The 17,420-nt window shown below is 41.1% G+C and overlaps 1 protein-coding gene across 1 annotated transcript in view; it reads left to right on the top strand.

Annotated features, from left to right (window-relative positions):
- Window positions 1-17,420, top strand: part of TNNI3K (TNNI3 interacting kinase) — a 217,574-nt gene that overhangs the window by 148,319 nt on the left and 51,835 nt on the right. Inside the window, exons 20-21 of the mRNA XM_070941265.1 lie at window positions 376-508; window positions 6,816-6,925. Coding sequence (XP_070797366.1) covers window positions 376-508; window positions 6,816-6,925 — 243 coding nt within the window. The remainder of the gene's footprint in view (window positions 1-375; window positions 509-6,815; window positions 6,926-17,420) is intronic.

Here is a 17,420-nt window from a genome sequence, read left to right as displayed (position 1 = left end):
TCATTTGTAAATTCAGTACTTATTGGTGCACTATATTTGTCACAGACATATGTTGCTCCTCTGTATCCAGACATATTGCAAAAAACTGATTTCAGACCGTCTTCAGTAAAATTGTATTTCAGAGTGGAAACATGCACAATGAAAATTGTTTTGGTGTTTTGCAGGCCATGAATCTCAAAATGCAATCTATAATGCCTTGGCTGCATGTTAATATGGAAACAACCCAATCACTATGATGAATCCTTTCATTCATAGAATTATTTTGTTAACTTAGTGCCAGAAAACAAACAGAAATAAAACAGAGAAGAGAGGGGCTTTTTTGTGAAGAAATCTAACATACGGTTATTGCATTATTGATGTTGTCTTGATATATAGAATCTGCGCTGGATGGCCCCTGAAGTATTCACACAGTGCACACGGTACACCATAAAAGCTGATGTTTTCAGCTATGCCTTGTGTCTCTGGGAACTGTTAACAGGAGAAATCCCATTTGCTCACCTGAAGCCAGGTAAGACTCTGAGCCAGTTTAACATCAAGCTTGTTGCACAATAAAGCAATGCCCTGCATGTGAATAATTTCAACTTGGTTTTAGAGGAATGCTTGCCTATTGATTTGTTCTGTTTAATATTATGAGGTTTCAGTTTTTACATAAAAATTGTAGAGGCAAGGTATTGTTCTCATTGAAATCAGGACCTCATTTTTTTTTAAAGAAACATATAGGCAACTGAATAGCTGATAATAACATTTAGCCCTTAGGTACTTCCTCCAAACTGTTCAGGCTTACTAGAATTTTAATATTCTTTTACTACAGGGATTGGTGCCTAAAAGATAATAATATGTTGATGAAAAAATACCAGAAAGCAGAAGCAAAAAAGTACCCACATCACAGACAGGCGCATGTGTTGGGGAACTTTCATAGCTAAAACCATGAATTAAATGAATTAATCCAGTGTCAATTATTGCATTTTAGAGTTGTGTAGTTTCAAGGGGACGCTGGAAGTCTTCTAGCTGACTCTTCAGCTCAGGATCTATATCTGGATGCATAACATTTGCCAATTTAAGAAGATATTTGAACTTTCTTTTCAAGATTTGGGGGTGGAAGGAGGATGATCAGTGATCTCCTATGGATTTGGTGGAATCTAATTCTTTTTTTAAAAGAGAGATGAAAGGAAACCATGCACATTTCACTAACTTCATTTGGATCCAAATTCTGGCTGCTGCTACCAAATACAACTTAAACCGAAGAGGTTTCTGAAGAAGTCAGTTTACTATAGTAACACAGAAGATCTATACTGTAGATAGATTCTATGATTTATACTTTTCAAGAAGTATAACAAAGAAGGATGGGGCAGAAAATGGTCCATCTCTGTGGAAAACAACAGTGTATTCTCTTTCTTTCTTCCCAGCTGCCTCTTCCCAGAATGGGACAACTTGCCACAGCCAACTCGCTGTGGCAAACTCGCCACGATCAACACGCCACAGTCAACTTACTGCAGCCAACTCACCATGGACAACTCGTTGCAAGACAACTCGCCACAGCCAACTTGCTGCGGGACAATTTTACAATTCTATTTAATTATTTAAAATAAATTAATTTTAATTTTTGCCATTCACAGTTCTTTTCTTTAATGATTCTATTCCACTATTATATATTAAATATATAATATATAATTAAATATATATATATATATATGTTAGTGTAACTCTTGTCCCACAGTGAGTTGCCCTGCAGTGAGTTGGCCACGGTGAGTTGGCCATGGCAAATTGTTATAGACCCACCTCTCCCTACTGATTTTTTTCAGGTTTCTCCTTATTGCTGTTAACAGCCAAATGCTTTCACAGTGTTAACAGTCTTCTAAACACTAAGGAGCTTGCCGTCAGAAGGATTTCCTGAATCTTCCTGTTTTAACATGTATCTGTTGTTTCTCACTAATTAGCTTCACTTGTCTTGTACAAAAACTCTCCATTCCATTTCTCCATTGCTGAGTTTTTCAGCATCATTATTCCTCCAATGCATTTAAAGCTACATATTTATTGAAGTTCTGTTCTTATATTTTGTTGGTGAGAACTGAAGAAGATTCCTTTATTACCCTTCCTTCTGAGAGCTTATTAAGTCCAGATTTACATTTCTTTTGACTTTTATGGAATTATTATTGTTTCCTTAGTCCATTCTTTATTTTTTTTTCTCCTTCTCTTTTCCTTTTTCAGCAAAACAAATTATATCTTTTAATTGATGGGTTTTGCTGGCATTAATTTGTTAAATCTATTCAAGTAGAGGAATGAGGTTTTGATGTAGAGTATGGAGGGCCATTGAAGTAGCTTTGCAACTAAGTTCACTCTTTTAAATGAATTTTTATTGAAGAAAATGTTAACAGAATAAAGACAGTATGAATTTAAAGAAAAGTGAATATAAAAGTAAAAGGAAAGTAATAAACAAGAAAAAAAGAAGACAAGAAAGAAAAAAATATTAAAAAGTTATTTCCAATTTTTCCAATTTTCTATATAGCATTTATATTTTATCTTCTCTAAAGATACATCATGATGCTTTCTTTTCATATTTTAGCATTTCTAATAATCAAATCCTTTTTTCTTTTTTTCCAAACCTAAAACTAATTTTTTCCCATCCATTATATTTGGTCTTCCATTTGCTTCTCTCTCTCTCCTCCCCCCTCCCTCCCTCCCTCCCTCCCTCTCTCTCTCTCTCTCTCTCTCTCTCTCGTTAACATCTTTATCTTTTGATTATTAATTTTAAAACCAGCTAACACACCAAAATCTTTTAATTTTTCCATTAATATCTCTATTCAGGGAATTCTTTCAGAATCATCACCATATCAGCATATTTTCTTCCCTTTCACTCTTCATTCCAGCAATTCTCTCATCCTTCCTTATATCTCTAATCAAAACTTCAAGAGCTGGAATAAACAAAATCGAAGATAAAGGGCATTCTTGCCTTGCCCCTTTTTGAATCTCACAAGATTTTATTAATTCTCCATGCTGCTAGGTTTGTGTGTTTCTTGAAATTAAGTTAGTACATATTGTCAGTCAGATTCTGCCACAAAATATAAATAAAATTCTTTCTTCCCCATTTTGATCGAACATATATCCAAACATGTTGTCTGGTTTCACACAACATATTTAACCCGCATCCATTTTCTGGGTTCACAATATGCTAAACCATAGACTAATCCTAACCCCAATCCTAGCCATGTTAGTCTATGGTTTAGCATGTGATGAACCCAGAAAATGGATTAATTCAGTTACATATGTTGTGTGAAACATATATCAAGGTACAGAAGACCTAAATAATGTTGACACTAGTTAGAATTGATCCTGCTGTTCAAATGCATTAGATAGGCATTTCTCTGCCTTAGTGATGCATGTGAACCCAGCTAATTTCATTAAGTTATCAAGTTATTTGGGGTTCCTGTCATAGAATGGATATTTGAATAGTGTCACCAAATTGATATGATATGCACTGTCAAATATTTCAATGAGGAAAGGAAGATCCCTCAATGCCATCTTATTTATAAAATATTTGTTTATTAGATTTATAAGCCACCCATCTAACTGTCCAGTGACTCTTCAGTCATTATGATGGAACTGTGGTCAGAATAAACCTCTATATTTATAATGGCTGATTCAGTCCTATTAGCTCAATTCATTGCATTGGAACAATTGCTTCAATGGGTTTCACAACTCCCTAGGAATAATCTAGTCATACTAAATGGAGAATGCAGGAAACAAAGCATTCAGATTAAGAAAAGAAAGTAGACATTAGTCCCAGCCCAGGATATTTTGAGATACATGCATTACTGTGCCAAGGTCAGAATGACCGCTGACTAAGTCAAACTCTGTAAATAGTAAAAATCAAGTGGATAACACTCAGAAAAAGAACTTTTATTTCATGTGCCCATTAATACATAATTTTCCCTTCAGCTCTTTATTTCCATTTGGCTGTCTTCTTTGGAACTCTCTTTTTCTAAGAGGTATAATTCCAGTTGTTAAAAGCTTGCAAGTTATTCCATATTCTCCTCTAGGGTCACATCCCTTACAAAGATTTCTAGAAGCAAGGCAAGGAAGAATTGTGTTTTCCTCTTTGTTAGGAAGAAAGAAAAAGATAATAAAACACAAACACTGCGTACTGAACATTTTTTTGACCCCAGTCTTTTAACACTCTTTCAGAAAGCAAGGCAATTGCCTGACTATTAATCTATGATGAATTTTAAAATAAGGCTAAATAATACAGAAAGATAATATAGAAAGGTGGAAGGCAAGCATCTTACAAAGAATGAAAGATTGGCAGTGTGCTGAAAAACTGCTTAGGTTTTATAATACAAGCATAATAGAAATAAAAAGGTAACAATTCATTATGTAAGGCATAACTGCCAACCAATTAAATTACTGCAACGGTGTTTATCAATTAAGCTGTGAGCAAAAGATCTTTGTGAAGAGGAATGTAAATCTGAATGAATAAACCACTTAGGGCTGTTGTAGTAGCTTTCTTTTACTACATGGGAATAAGAGGTCACACTGAGTTAAGTCCAGAGAAGCATAGCTCTGGCTATGCAGATATGGAGATCTTTGTCCCATTTTGCTATATTGTCTGCAGTGGTTGCTTAGGAAAAGCCACTGGGGTATTAGTGAGAGGAACAGGGATATGAAGATTAATAAATATATATTCCAATTGAAGTTGAAGGTGGAGTTTAGCTTCAGGAGGCAAATTTGCTGCTTGGATTTGTTCACCAGTTAATGTTCAGCGTCTTTATTCAACCCAAGAAGGTAATTGTGAAATTTATTTTCTAGGGAGTTTCAAATCTACCTTTTAAGGCTGACTTGTTGCAATTCACTATGATTAATTAAGAAACTACCAGAGACTAAACTACAGCCTATATACCTCTATCATAACATGGAGGCAGAAAGCAGTTCTCCCACATTAAATATGGCACAAACCAAGTAAATGGAAAATATTACAGCAGAAATGCATTTATATAATGGAGGAATGGTGAAAGAAAAAGACATAGTATAATGGTATCTCCTTTGGCTTCTCAATTAGAATATAAATCGTATATTAGCTGGAACTACCTACATTTTACACCTCTCCCATTTTTGTATTATTTTTAAGAAAAGATGACAACCTACTTAATTTTAACAGTAAAGAGACTGGATTTTTTTTTAAATGGTAAAACTTGACAATTGTACTGGTTACTATACACATTACAGGATACATAAAAAGTGTTGTTTAAGTTATTTACATTAAGTCACATCTTTAAAATCCACCCCAGGAAAGGTTTGGTAGTATGGCCTGCATGCATGACACTTTATACATCCTTACCCTTTGAGTATCATATAAAAAAAAAAAGTATAGATTTCTAAACATACACAAGTTGATCCATCTACAGTAAATGTAAGTCATATAGCATCCAATTGTATTATTTAGTCTTCATATGACAATAATCAGATTACAAACAATTTTAATTCTGTAGTGTTATAGCATTTATATTCAGAACTCTATTGTGTTGAATATCTATGGAGATTCCCAGTCATCCAGGTCACGGTTGTCCCAAAGGTTTTTTTTTTTTTTTTTGCAAAAGGCACTGGGCTTTCTTTGTTTTTCTTGAAGATGCATTGTGTTGACTGATTGAAGATACAGTTGGAGATCCGATACAAAAATTGTTAGGAATCATCTCTAATTATTTCAAGGGAGTAAGTCCCATGGAAATCGTATAATGCCATTTATTCCTGAATGAGCAAAGATTACATCATAAAAGTCACGAATCATTAGACTAAATATCCCAGGATAGAAAACCATTCTATGAATATGATCAGAGCATTATTTCATCATGTCATTCTCTTATCTTCTAATTAATTTGATTTGTGATCCTATCTTAGAAAAGACTTTTATTCTGAAATATTAAGAATTGTAAAAAAAGGAACATTGCTAATGAAAGGGCAACAGACCATCCCATATCATACTGTATGCAAATTCTCCTTTTCCTTATTACAGAGGTAGACCCTGAACTAAAACTAAAACTAAAACACTAAAACTAAAACTAAAACAACTAAAACTAAAACTAGGTAGCCAGGAGCTTTCCTCAATGGGAAAAACTTTATGGCAGTAAGAATGATGAAAACAGATTTGATGACCTATTCCCGTGATGGCGAACCTATGGCACGCATGCCACAGGTGGCACGCATAGCCATATCGGTTGGCACGTGAGCTCAGCTCTGGCACACATGCCCGCACTGGCCAGCTGATTTTTGGGCCTTCTGGGCCCACTGGAAGTTGGCAAATAGGCCATTTCCGGCCTACGGAGGGCCTCCAGGGAAGTGGGGAAGGCCATTTTCGCCCTCCCCAGGCTCCTAGAAAGACTCTGGAGCCTGGGGAGGGTGACGAAATGGACCTACCAGGCCCGCCGTGGCATCACATGCCAAAAGCGAAGGAAGTGCGGGGGGGTCACGCACACATGTGCGGGGGTGGGGCGCATAGAATTATGGATGTGGGCGCATGTGCGCGCAACTCCCCTGTGCTTCCCCCCGCTTTTGGCACGCGATGGCAAAAAGGTTAGCCATCACTGACCTATTCACTGGATTGGCCAGCCTATGTGATTTCCTTCTCTGAGGCATGGAATCTGAAATAAAGTTACTTTAAAATAGAACAGTTTTGTTTTTCAGCACAAAATAGACTGCCTATGTATGTTAAGCCTTTGGAAGGCTAAAATAATTTCAGTTCACTAACCTTTAAATGTTGGCTTCGTATTCTGAGTCTGCTTTTGGGGATGATCAATAATTCAGCCTCATCGTGTTCTTATTTACAGCCGCTGCAGCAGCTGATATGGCCTATCATCAGATCAGACCTCCAATCGGCTACTCAATTCCCAAGCCTATCTCTTCTTTGTTAATGAGGGGCTGGAATGCATGTCCTGAGGTAAGTAGGTTCCCTCCATGTCTTCTTAAGCAACATTGCCCATAGTTTCTCTCTGGAGGAGAAATGGCAGATCAACGAGCCTATTGCTTGTATTTCAGGGTGGTCCAATACTCTACATGTACTTCCTATTTGCTGGGACGCAGGCAGCAGTATCTTATAATAATAATAAGAGTAATTATTATTATTATTATTATTATTATTATTATTATTATTATTATTATTATTATTTTATTTCTATACCGCCCTTCTCCCGAAGGACTCAGGGCGGTGTACAGCCTATTTAAAAACACAGAACAAAACAACGATTAAAATTTAAAATCATTAAATAATTAGGCTCCAATTAAAATCCCAAAAATTTAAAATACCCCAATTTAAAATCGTTATGTTGATAGGCCAGCCTGGCGGAACAACAGGGTCTTCAGTGCGCAGCGAAACACCCGGAGGTCGGGGATCTTACGTATTTCCGGGGGCAGTTCATTCCACAGGGCTGGGGCTCCCACAGAGAAGGCCCTCCCCCTGGGTGTCGCCAGCCAACATAACTTGGCCGATGGCACCCTGAGTTGACCCTCTCTGTGGGAGCGGACTGGCCGGTGGGAGGCTATTGGTGGCAGAAGTCAGTCTCAAAGGTACCCGGGTCCTATGCCATGGAGCGCTTTAAAGGTGGTAACCAACACCTTGAATCGCACCCGGAAGACCACTGGGAGCCAGTGCAGCTCGCGCAGGAGGGGTGTCACGTGGGTGCAATGAGTTGCACCCATAACCACCCGCACGGCCGCATTCTGGACCAGTTGGAGCCTCTGAGTGCTCTTCAAGGGGAGCCCCATGTAGAGAGTATTACAATAGTCCAGCCGGGAGGTGACAAGGGCGTGAGTGACTGTGCGCAGGGCGTCCCGATCCAGAAAGGGCTGCAACTGGCGAATCAGGCAAACCTGATAAAAGGCCCCCCTGGCCACGGCCGTCATATGCTCTTCTAAAGACAGCCGTGCGTCCAGGAGGACACCCAGATTGCGAGCCCTCTCTGTGGGGGGCAAAGATTCACCCCCAATAGTCAGCGATGGCACCTGCTGACTATATTGGGGCGCCGGAAGCCACAGCCACTCAGTCTTGGAGGGGTTGGGTCTGAGCCTGTTCCTCCCCATCCAGGCCCGCACAGCCTCCAGGCAGCGGGACATCACATCAAGGGCATCGTTGGGGTGGTCTGGGGTGGAGATGTACAGCTGAGTATCATCAGCTTCACCCCAAAACCATGGATGATCTCACCCAGCGGCTTCACATAAATGTTGAACAGGAGGGGCGAGAGGACCGACCCTTGAGGCACTCCCCATGCGAGATGCCTCGAGGTCGACCTCTGTCCCCCTGCCAACACAAACTGCGAGCAGTCGGAGAGGAAGGAGGAGAACCACCGCAGAACGGTGCCCCCTATTCCTAACCCCCTCAACCGCTGCAGCATGATACCATAGTCGATGGTATCAAAAGCTGCTGAGAGGTCTAATAGGACTAGGACAGAGGAGCAACCCCTGTCCCGAGCCCTCCAGAGATCATCCACCAACGCGACCAATGCCGTTTCTGTGCTGTACCCCTGCCTGAAGCCCGACTGGTACGAGTGCAGATAGATAGCTTCATCCAGGTGCTGGGGAAACTGTCGTGCCACCACGCTCTCAACAACCTTCACCACAAAACGGAGGTTGGAGACTGGACGACAGTTGGCTAATTCAGCCGGGTCCAGGGAAGGCTTCTTGAGGAGGGGCCTCACTACCACCTCTTTCAAGGTGGCAGGAAAGGCACCCTCACTCAGAGAAGCACTTATAATCCCCTGGAGCCAGCCTCGTGTAACCTCCCAGGAGGCCAGCACCAATCAGGAGGGACACGGGTCCAATAAACACGTGGCGGCACTAATCTTACCCAGAACCCTGTCCACATCCTCGGGAGTCACAGGATCAAACTCCTCCCAGATAACATTCTCAAGACCTGCCCTCGTCTCCTCCGGTGGACTCATCCAGTCGGAGTCCAAGCCATCCCGAATCCGAGCAACTTTATCGTGCAGGAATTGCACAAAATCCTCAGCACGACCCTGCAAGAGATCTTCCCGCACTCCCCCCCGAAGAAGGGAGTGGGTCACCCTAAACAAGGCGGCTGGGCGGTTCTCTGCAGATGCGATAAGAGCGGAAAAATGGTTAGATTTTGCCACTTTTATCGCCACTAGGTAGGTCTTGATATAAGACCTCACCTGTGTCCGGTCGGAATCGGATTGACTAGTCCTCCAAATGCTCTCTAGGCGTCTTTTCCGACGCTTCATCTCTCTCAGCTCCTCAGAGAACCAAGGAGCCAATTGAGATTGGCATCGGGCCGCAAAGGCACGATGCGTTCCAAAGCTCCAGCGGCCGCCCTTGCCCAGGCGGCCATCAGCTCTTCAGTCGAGTCATGTGTTAGAGTCTCAGGGAATGGCCCAAGCTCTGTCAGGAACCTTTCAGGGTCCATCAGGCGCCTGGGACGGAACCATCTGGTTGGTTCCGTCTCCCTGCGGCGGGGGAAGGCAGTAGGAAAGTCAAATTGGAGGAGCGAATGATCTCTCCATGACAAGGGTTTAATATCTAGGTCCCCTCTACCAAGATCATTCAACCACTGACCAGAGACAAAAATCAAGTCCAGAGTGTGTCCCCCTATGTGAGTGGGGCCTTGAACTAACTAGGTCAGGTCCATGGCCGTCATGGAAGCCATGAACTCCCGAGCTGCCTCTGACACCTCACCCGCGGATGGAAGGTTGAAATCCCCCATGACAATAAGTCTGGGGGTATCAACCGCCACCCCGGCAATGACGTCGAGTAGCTCGGACAGGGTCGCTGCCACATGGCAGGGAGCCAGGTACGTAGTCAGCAAACCCATCTGCAGCCCACGGCCCCACTTCACACAAAGGGACTCACATCCGGCTATCTGAGGAACAGTGGTCTCCCTCGGACAAAGACTTTCCCTAATAATCACCGCCACTCCCCCACCCCTCCCCTGGGCCCTTGGCTGATTAAATGCATGGAAACCTGGCGGGCACATCTCGACGAGGGGGACCCCCCCTCCTGGCCCAACCAGGTCTCCGTAATACCTGCCAGGTCCGCACCCCCCTCCAAAATAAGATCACAGATGAGGGGGAGGCTTATCTTGTGATATATTCTCTAGATCATAAATTAAAACAGTATGAGCATGTTAGGAGTTAAACTGGGTTTTAGTGGTTCTGGTGACATAATATCCAAAATAAGTCAAGTTGTCATCATTTGCCTTACTGCTAACAGGGAATGTTGCATGTGGCATTGAAGTGCTGACAACCTTCTCTATCTTATTAAAATAGTTTTTAAACTATTGTGTGGAAGTCTCAATTGATCAAAGTCGTGATCGGTGGTAGAAGTAAATGTCTATTGGTCTGTCTGGTGATGATCATGGTGTAAGGAAGTTTAAAAATTGAAATGTAAAAAAAATATATTGAAAGAACATGTGCTAATGAATGAATGAAGTAATAAATAATATAAAATCAATACAAAATAACAGAATAACACAGTTGGAAGAGACTTGGAGTTTTTCTAATCTCAAGCAGGAGACCATATTCCATTTCAGACACATGGTTGTCCAATCTCTTAAAAACCTCCAGTGATGGAACACGAACAACTTCTGAAGGCAAGCTGTTCCACTGATTAATTGTTCTGTCACAAAATTTCTCCTTGTTTCTTGGTTGGCTCTCTCCTTGATTAATTCCCATCCATTGCTTCTTGTTCTGCCTTCAGCTGCTTTGAGGAATAGGTTGATCCCCTCTTCTTTGTGGCAGCCCCATAATTATTGGAACATTGTTATCATGTCACCCTTAGCCCTTTTCATAAAACTAGACATTCCTAATTCCTGCAACCATTTTTCATGTTTTAGCCTCCCGTTCCTTAATCACCTTAAGAGAAGAGTGCTCTTCTCTGCACTCTTTCTAGAATCTCAACATCTTGTTAATATGATGGTGACCAAAACTGGATACAATATTCCAAGTGTGGCCTTATCAAGGCATTATAAAGTGGTACTAAACTACAAAAGTGAGAATGGTACAAAATGATATAAAAATGAGAATGATAGAAAGATATTGTAGAACGTTAGAGAGAGAGAGAGAAAATGGCCACAGAGAAAAAGAGCAAATGCCAGTTAGGATTAAAAGAACAGAGAAATTACAGAGCAATTTTAATAGAAATAAAATATATTTTCAAACTAGGAGAATAGTCTGAATAAGGATCCTTTGACAGAATGGATTAAAAATAAAAGTAACAAACTGTTTTGAGATGAAACTGGCATGGGGGGATTGGAGACTGTAAAGATTCGCATGGGAATCAGAGAGATTGTCAAATAATGCAATTGAAATAAACTCTGTACCGAAAATGACTAAGAAAAAAATGGATGGAAATAAAATCATAAATGTTATCAGACTATTGAAAAATGCTAAGGCTTGGAGGTATACAGTACATAAGTTGAGAAATGTTAAAAATAGGTATATGGTTTGCTTGTGCAATTGCTGTGCATCTTGCTTAATTTGTGTGCGAAGACTGAATCTGCACCTGATAATTGGAAGAACGTTGTTATTCTTCCCTACATCAAGAAAAATGTAAGAAATGCAGTGGAATACTTAGAAATCTGGTACGACAAGGAGTGATGGAGTCAAGCATGGATTATAGATGCTGAATGAATATGAATTGAATGCAGAAGTGAGTGACTAGGAAAAAAGAAGCATCTGGAGTGGTTCGATCACACAGAGTGAGTGAATAAGGTTTGAATAGCAAAACAAATATATGATAGAACAAATGTGTTGAGAGGCAGGGAGAGGGAGAAAATAATGGTTGGATAGAATGAATGAGTTCCTTCAAAAATCAAGGTGAGAAATTTAAACAAAAGGAAATGTATAAAGTGGTTATTAGATGTAGTGGAAGCAAGGATTGTTAGCAAGGAGAAAAGCTAAGAAGAAGAATAGTGAATAGTGTTAATGCAGTGACAATTTCCTAATAGTCTCTCATCTATGTACTAAATGAGTCTGCCTCGTTACTTCTCTTGCGCTCAACCTTTGTGTTAACCATATTGTATGATGTGAGGCTATAATCTTCAGCAGAAGATTTTTCAAAATTTTGATTGAAGTTGGAGAGCCAGCTTGGTGTAGTGGCTAAGACAATAATGACTCAAAAATTTGAAAAATGCCTAACTTGAGTCTGCTGGTGTGGGCACCCCACTCCCACCCTTCATTCCCCCACTCCCCAACAAAAGAGAAACAATTTTCTCTCTCTAGGCCACCCTGAAGAATGATAATCAGTCGCAGACTGAGCCTCAAATTCAAAAAGGCCAACCCTCACCATTCCCCAAGGAACACAACCTTGGGGAATGGCACAATTGCTGCACACTGGAGGTGGTATTCAGCAGGTTCTGACCAGTTCTGGAGAACTGGTAGCAGAAATTTTGAATAGTTTGGAGAACTGGTAAATACCACCTCTGACTGGCCCCACCTCCATCTATTCTCTGCCTCCAGAATCCCAGCTGATTGGGAGGAAATGGGGATTTTGCAGTAACCTTCCCCTGGAGTGGGGAGGGAATGGAGATTTTACAGTATCCTTCCCCTGCCGCGCCCACCAAGCCACGCCCACCAAGCCATGCCCACAGAACCGGTAGTAAAAATTTTTGAATCCCACCACTGCTGCACACCCCTTACTTTCAGGCACTGTCCTCTCTCTGTTGACAGGCCCTGCAACCTACCTATGGCTGCTCCAACTCACACAAGGTCTTCATTCCGAAATCAGTTTCAGAGAATGCTCCTTGAATGGCCTCTGCAGCCTTGTGAAAGCATGTCCTGTTCTCATGCAATTTTTGGAGGCTAAGGAGGCCACATAAGAGCACGGACCTCTTGTGCAACTTCTGAAGCTTCTCAGCCACAGGAGAGCATATCCCATTCTCACATGGCCTCCACAGCAGAGGTGGGTTTCAGCTGGTTCTCACCAGTTCTGGAGAACCGGTAGCGGAAATTTTGAGTAGTTCTGAGAACCCCCGTCATCTATTCTCTGCCTCCCGACTTGCCCCGCCCCATCTATTCTCTGCCTCCCGAGTCCCAGCTGATTGGGAAGAAATGGGGATTTTGCAGTAACCTTCCCCTGGAGAGGGGAGGGAATGGAGATTTTACAGTAGCCTTCTCTTGGAGTGGGGTGGGAATGGAGATTTTACAATATCCTTCCCCTGCCACGCCCACCAAGACATGTCACGCCCACCAAGTCACACCCACAGAACCGGTAGTAAAAGTTTTTGAAATCCATCACTGCTCCACAGCCTCGAAAAATTGAATAAGAACAGGATGTGCTTTCAAAAATAGCTGTTGTTGGGTATTGGTAAATACTGGTGGGTCACCCAAAACATCATGGTGAGTCACCTTTGACACATGTGTCATAGCTTCACTATCACTGCACAGTTTGGCAATTCGAATCTCACCAGGCTCAAGGTTGACTCAGCCTTCCATTCTTCTGAGGCCAGTAAAATGAGGACCCAGATTGTTGGGGGCAACATGCTGACGCTGTAAACCGCTTAAAGAGGGCTGTAAAGCACCATGAAATGGTATATAAGTCTTAAGTGTTATTGCTATTAAGGAGCAATAGCTCCTTAATAGCTCCATGAGGAGAGAAAACTGAGGACTGAGTTTTAGTCCTGCCTTAGGCATAAAGCCAGCTGGGTGACTTCTATCCTAGGAAGGAGGCGATGGCAAAACACTTCTGAAAAACCTTCCCAATGTAACTTCAGAGACTTGTCCAGGCAGATTTTGAGAATCAGGCACAATTGAATGGAAGAAAAAAAATATAGGGCTATAATCTGCAACAGATTTTTCCATATGCTGATAGAAGTTAATTGGCGTTTTTTCCTACATAAAATAGAATATACTGCTACTTCACTGGTCTGTAATAGCCTCTGGCTGCCATCCAACCTCACTCTGAATAACATGGTGTGAAGAAAAAGCTTTCAGGAATTAAAAACTGAGAAAGATAGCTGGAAATTGCCTCATTTCCTTTAAGACATTAATAAAGGAATATATAACATGTTACAAAGTTACATACATTTTTAATTGGTTAAAACAATAAGTTAAGCATTCTATTTCAGAACTGATGTCTGAATACAAATAGCAAATTCACCAAGGGTTGATCTTTTTACAGTAAAATCAGCTTCATTATACAAGAAGGAAGTAGCTGGTAACTCAAGGAAACCCCAACTTTTAAAGAGAACTAAAATCTTAAAGAAAAAACAGAGATTTTTTAAAAAAATTCAAAAATGCATACTGATAATGTTTACTGAGAAAGACAATAGGAACTTGTTGTTATTTTGGAGCCTTTCTCCTTCTATGACTTCAAAAGCTGCCTTTCAACTAACTGAAGTTTTCTTTGTATGATATAAGAAAAAGCTTCATAGCTCAATTTCTGCATCTCTATGTATAAAATGCATAAGAAGTCACCATTCTTCATACCTCCTAACCCTCCCACCCTTCAAAGAAGGCAGTTTAGAGCATGGCTGTCAAACTCGAGGCCTGCGGGCCAGATGCGTCATGAGTTGACCACACCCATGCCCGGTTCAGCGAAGCGGGAAAACATCCCAATACATCATGTGACAATGCCGTGATGAGGCGAGTTTGACACCCCTGGTTTAGAGGCTTGAATGGTTTAGCAGGAAATCAGGAAGATTGAGGAAATTGCCAATTTTCTTTTCTTTTCTTTATATTTTGGAAATACTATAGTCATATCCTTCCAATTGCTTCATCTCAGGGGGAGGGAGGGGAGGGAGGGAGGAAGGATAAACCCAGGTTATATCTGGTGTTGCTCAAGAGATTGATCCAATGTTGTTAAAGTGATAGTATAATATTTATTTCTCAAAACCTTAAATTAGTTTAAAGCCTTCGATTGTCAGAAATTGATTATTTCAATACTTTGGTTAAATATTTTCAGATTATGAGGGACAAGAATAGATAGCTCCATCTACTGGTTAATTTTTTTACAGTTTCTCTACAAAACACTACATAATGAGGCATATTCTGTTCTGTTTCCTCCATCTTGCATTTTCACGCTCCCTTTATAATAATTTTAATAATAGAAATGATAAACTATCCAGGAGAAGTCAGTCATCACATCTAGGAAAGTGTTCTCTTTGGGCCACAGGCAACAGAACTAGTCCAAGATACTTTGCTGCTTCAGTTTGCATTTTAATATACTCCACAAACCAAATTTGAATCTTAGGATCCTTTTCTCTCAGCCATGTTCATGTACATTTTTCAAACCCTTGAGTCAGCAGAAAAATATGCTAACAAAATTTGCAGAGCCACAAGGGCCAAGCTGTAATCTGTCCTGCCCTAACAACAAACCAGTTTGAACTAGGGGTTAAGGCACCAGGCTAGAAATCGGGAGACTATGAATTCTAATTCTACCTTAGGCATGAAAGCCAGAGCAGGCTTGTTGTTGTGGGGAAAATAGGAGAAGGAGGGAAAATTGGGTATCTTTGCCAGCTTGAAGTATTTACAAAGTAAAGAAAGCAGGACAAAAAAAAATTCTAAAAACTAAATTTAAAAAAATTAATTTACTGCATGACAATTTAAGGGCAGTGCTTATATTCCCATCCCATCTAATGTCAGCTGGCAGAAAAAAAAATAACTGCAACCTTGTTTCCTTAAAATGTGATGGGCAGACTTGGGCAAGTGTGGGCAGAGACTGGAGGCTTCAGCTACTTGTCAAATGACCTGATCACCAAATGCTCTGTCTGGTGACTTCTCACTTCTGAATATGGGTCTACTTCTCTTCTAGAAGGCCAATAGATCTCTATTCCAAAAAGCCCAGCTGACTGGTCAGTGGACAGAGGAATAATGCAAGAGGAAACATGAAAAACTCTCAAAGTGCATTGAATGGACTCCTTCCAGCTCCAGCTCAAGCCACCCTCCTGTTTTATCCCACCTATCCTGAGATATTTTTGCATAGAGATTTACTGGGATTGGTGCCAAAGTTGGGAGGTTTGGTGCAGTGGTGGGTTGCCCCTGGTTCGCACCAGTTCTATAGAACTGGTAGTAAAACTGGCGGGAGGCTCCGCCCACTGACCCTGACATCATCAAAACGCTTCTGTGCATGCGCAGAAAAGTGCGCGTGAGCAAAGCGAGCACATGCGCGCAGCCCTGCTGCGAACTGGTAGTAAAGGTAAGTAGAACCCACCCCCGGTTTGGTGGCCTTCCTGTCACTTGGGCTAGAAGAGGAGCCTGGGAAGGAGCACTTCTCAGTCTGCTCCCAACTCCCAAATATCCTTAAACTAGATAAGTTCTGATAATGTGTATTTGCAGATAGCAGCATCTACAAGTAATCCATACTATATGCAAAATTGCAATAGGGTGGACAAAATGGTAGTGCTTCCCTCTTAAAGTAATAATAATCGAACAATAGAAAGAGAAACCAAACAAAAAACTTTGTAGAAGCAGCAGCATAACATCTTTAATGCATTAATTTGGGCTTAAGAACCAGCGATACATGAAATACATTTCTTTCCCCCTTTAAGTTGATTAGTAGTGCCCCATCACCACCATTATCCTCCCCTCCCTTTACTTATGGCTTACTTGTCTACTGAACAACATATTGAATATTAGACCTCATGATCTTCCAGAATACCAATGTGTGTAGTATATATCAGAAATCTTGGTATTGCCTGAATTATGCCTTGTGAAGTGTACCTGGGCTGCTCCATTCACATAAACAAGGTGTCCAATTTCTCCTTCAGCCCCAGCCAAAAAAAGCCATGAAGAGCAGTGGTGAGTGACTGGAGGAGAGGGGAGGAGAGCTTCAGTCTGCCAATACAAGTTCAGCAGATAGCAGACCTCAATTTCATTGTCATCATGAGATTATGCATGAGGTGACATAGATTTTATGCGTACCAACCCTTGTCTCAAGAAAGATGGAAATGTCTAATTTAAAACTGGAACAGCATTAGATGCATTAGATTCCCTCGCAGAATGATTCTGCTGGCTGGAAAATAACGAGGATTTTTTTAAAAAAATCTTCCCAATAGAAGAGCCTGTTGGATTGAACTGAGGATGTATTTATTTTGAATAATGGAATGGGAGATGAACAAGAACTGTGTTCAGGTGCAAGGGAGAAATATATCTATGGCATAGAGGGATGTGCGGTGCATGAGATTTTGAAATGTACAGGTCTCTCTGTATTGTGCATAGTAGTGTATGCCGTTCCTGAAATTATAAACTGCTCTAGTTTTCATTGCTCCAAATGTTGTTTGTCCTTAATGAAGGGATGTCTCTGATGTGTCCTGAAGACACAGGCTCAATCATCTCTACCTTCCTAATCTCAGCTAAACTGGTTTCAGAAGCATTGCTAACCTTTCAAATTCACAGTGGAAGGCAAGCTAAGAAACGATTCACTTTCTTCCTACCGCCATTCTATATAACTGGAGAAGATACAACTTCCCTTATTCTTATACTTATTCC

Source organism: Pituophis catenifer, unplaced genomic scaffold, assembly GCF_029215685.1.
Source record: "Pituophis catenifer annectens isolate HBS135680 unplaced genomic scaffold, rPitCat1.0.hap2 SCAF_3, whole genome shotgun sequence".
In the NCBI taxonomy this organism is placed as follows: Eukaryota; Metazoa; Chordata; class Lepidosauria; order Squamata; family Colubridae; genus Pituophis; species Pituophis catenifer.
The sequence above is the reverse complement of the archived record's forward strand: the minus strand, read 5'-3'. Positions and strand labels throughout refer to the sequence as shown.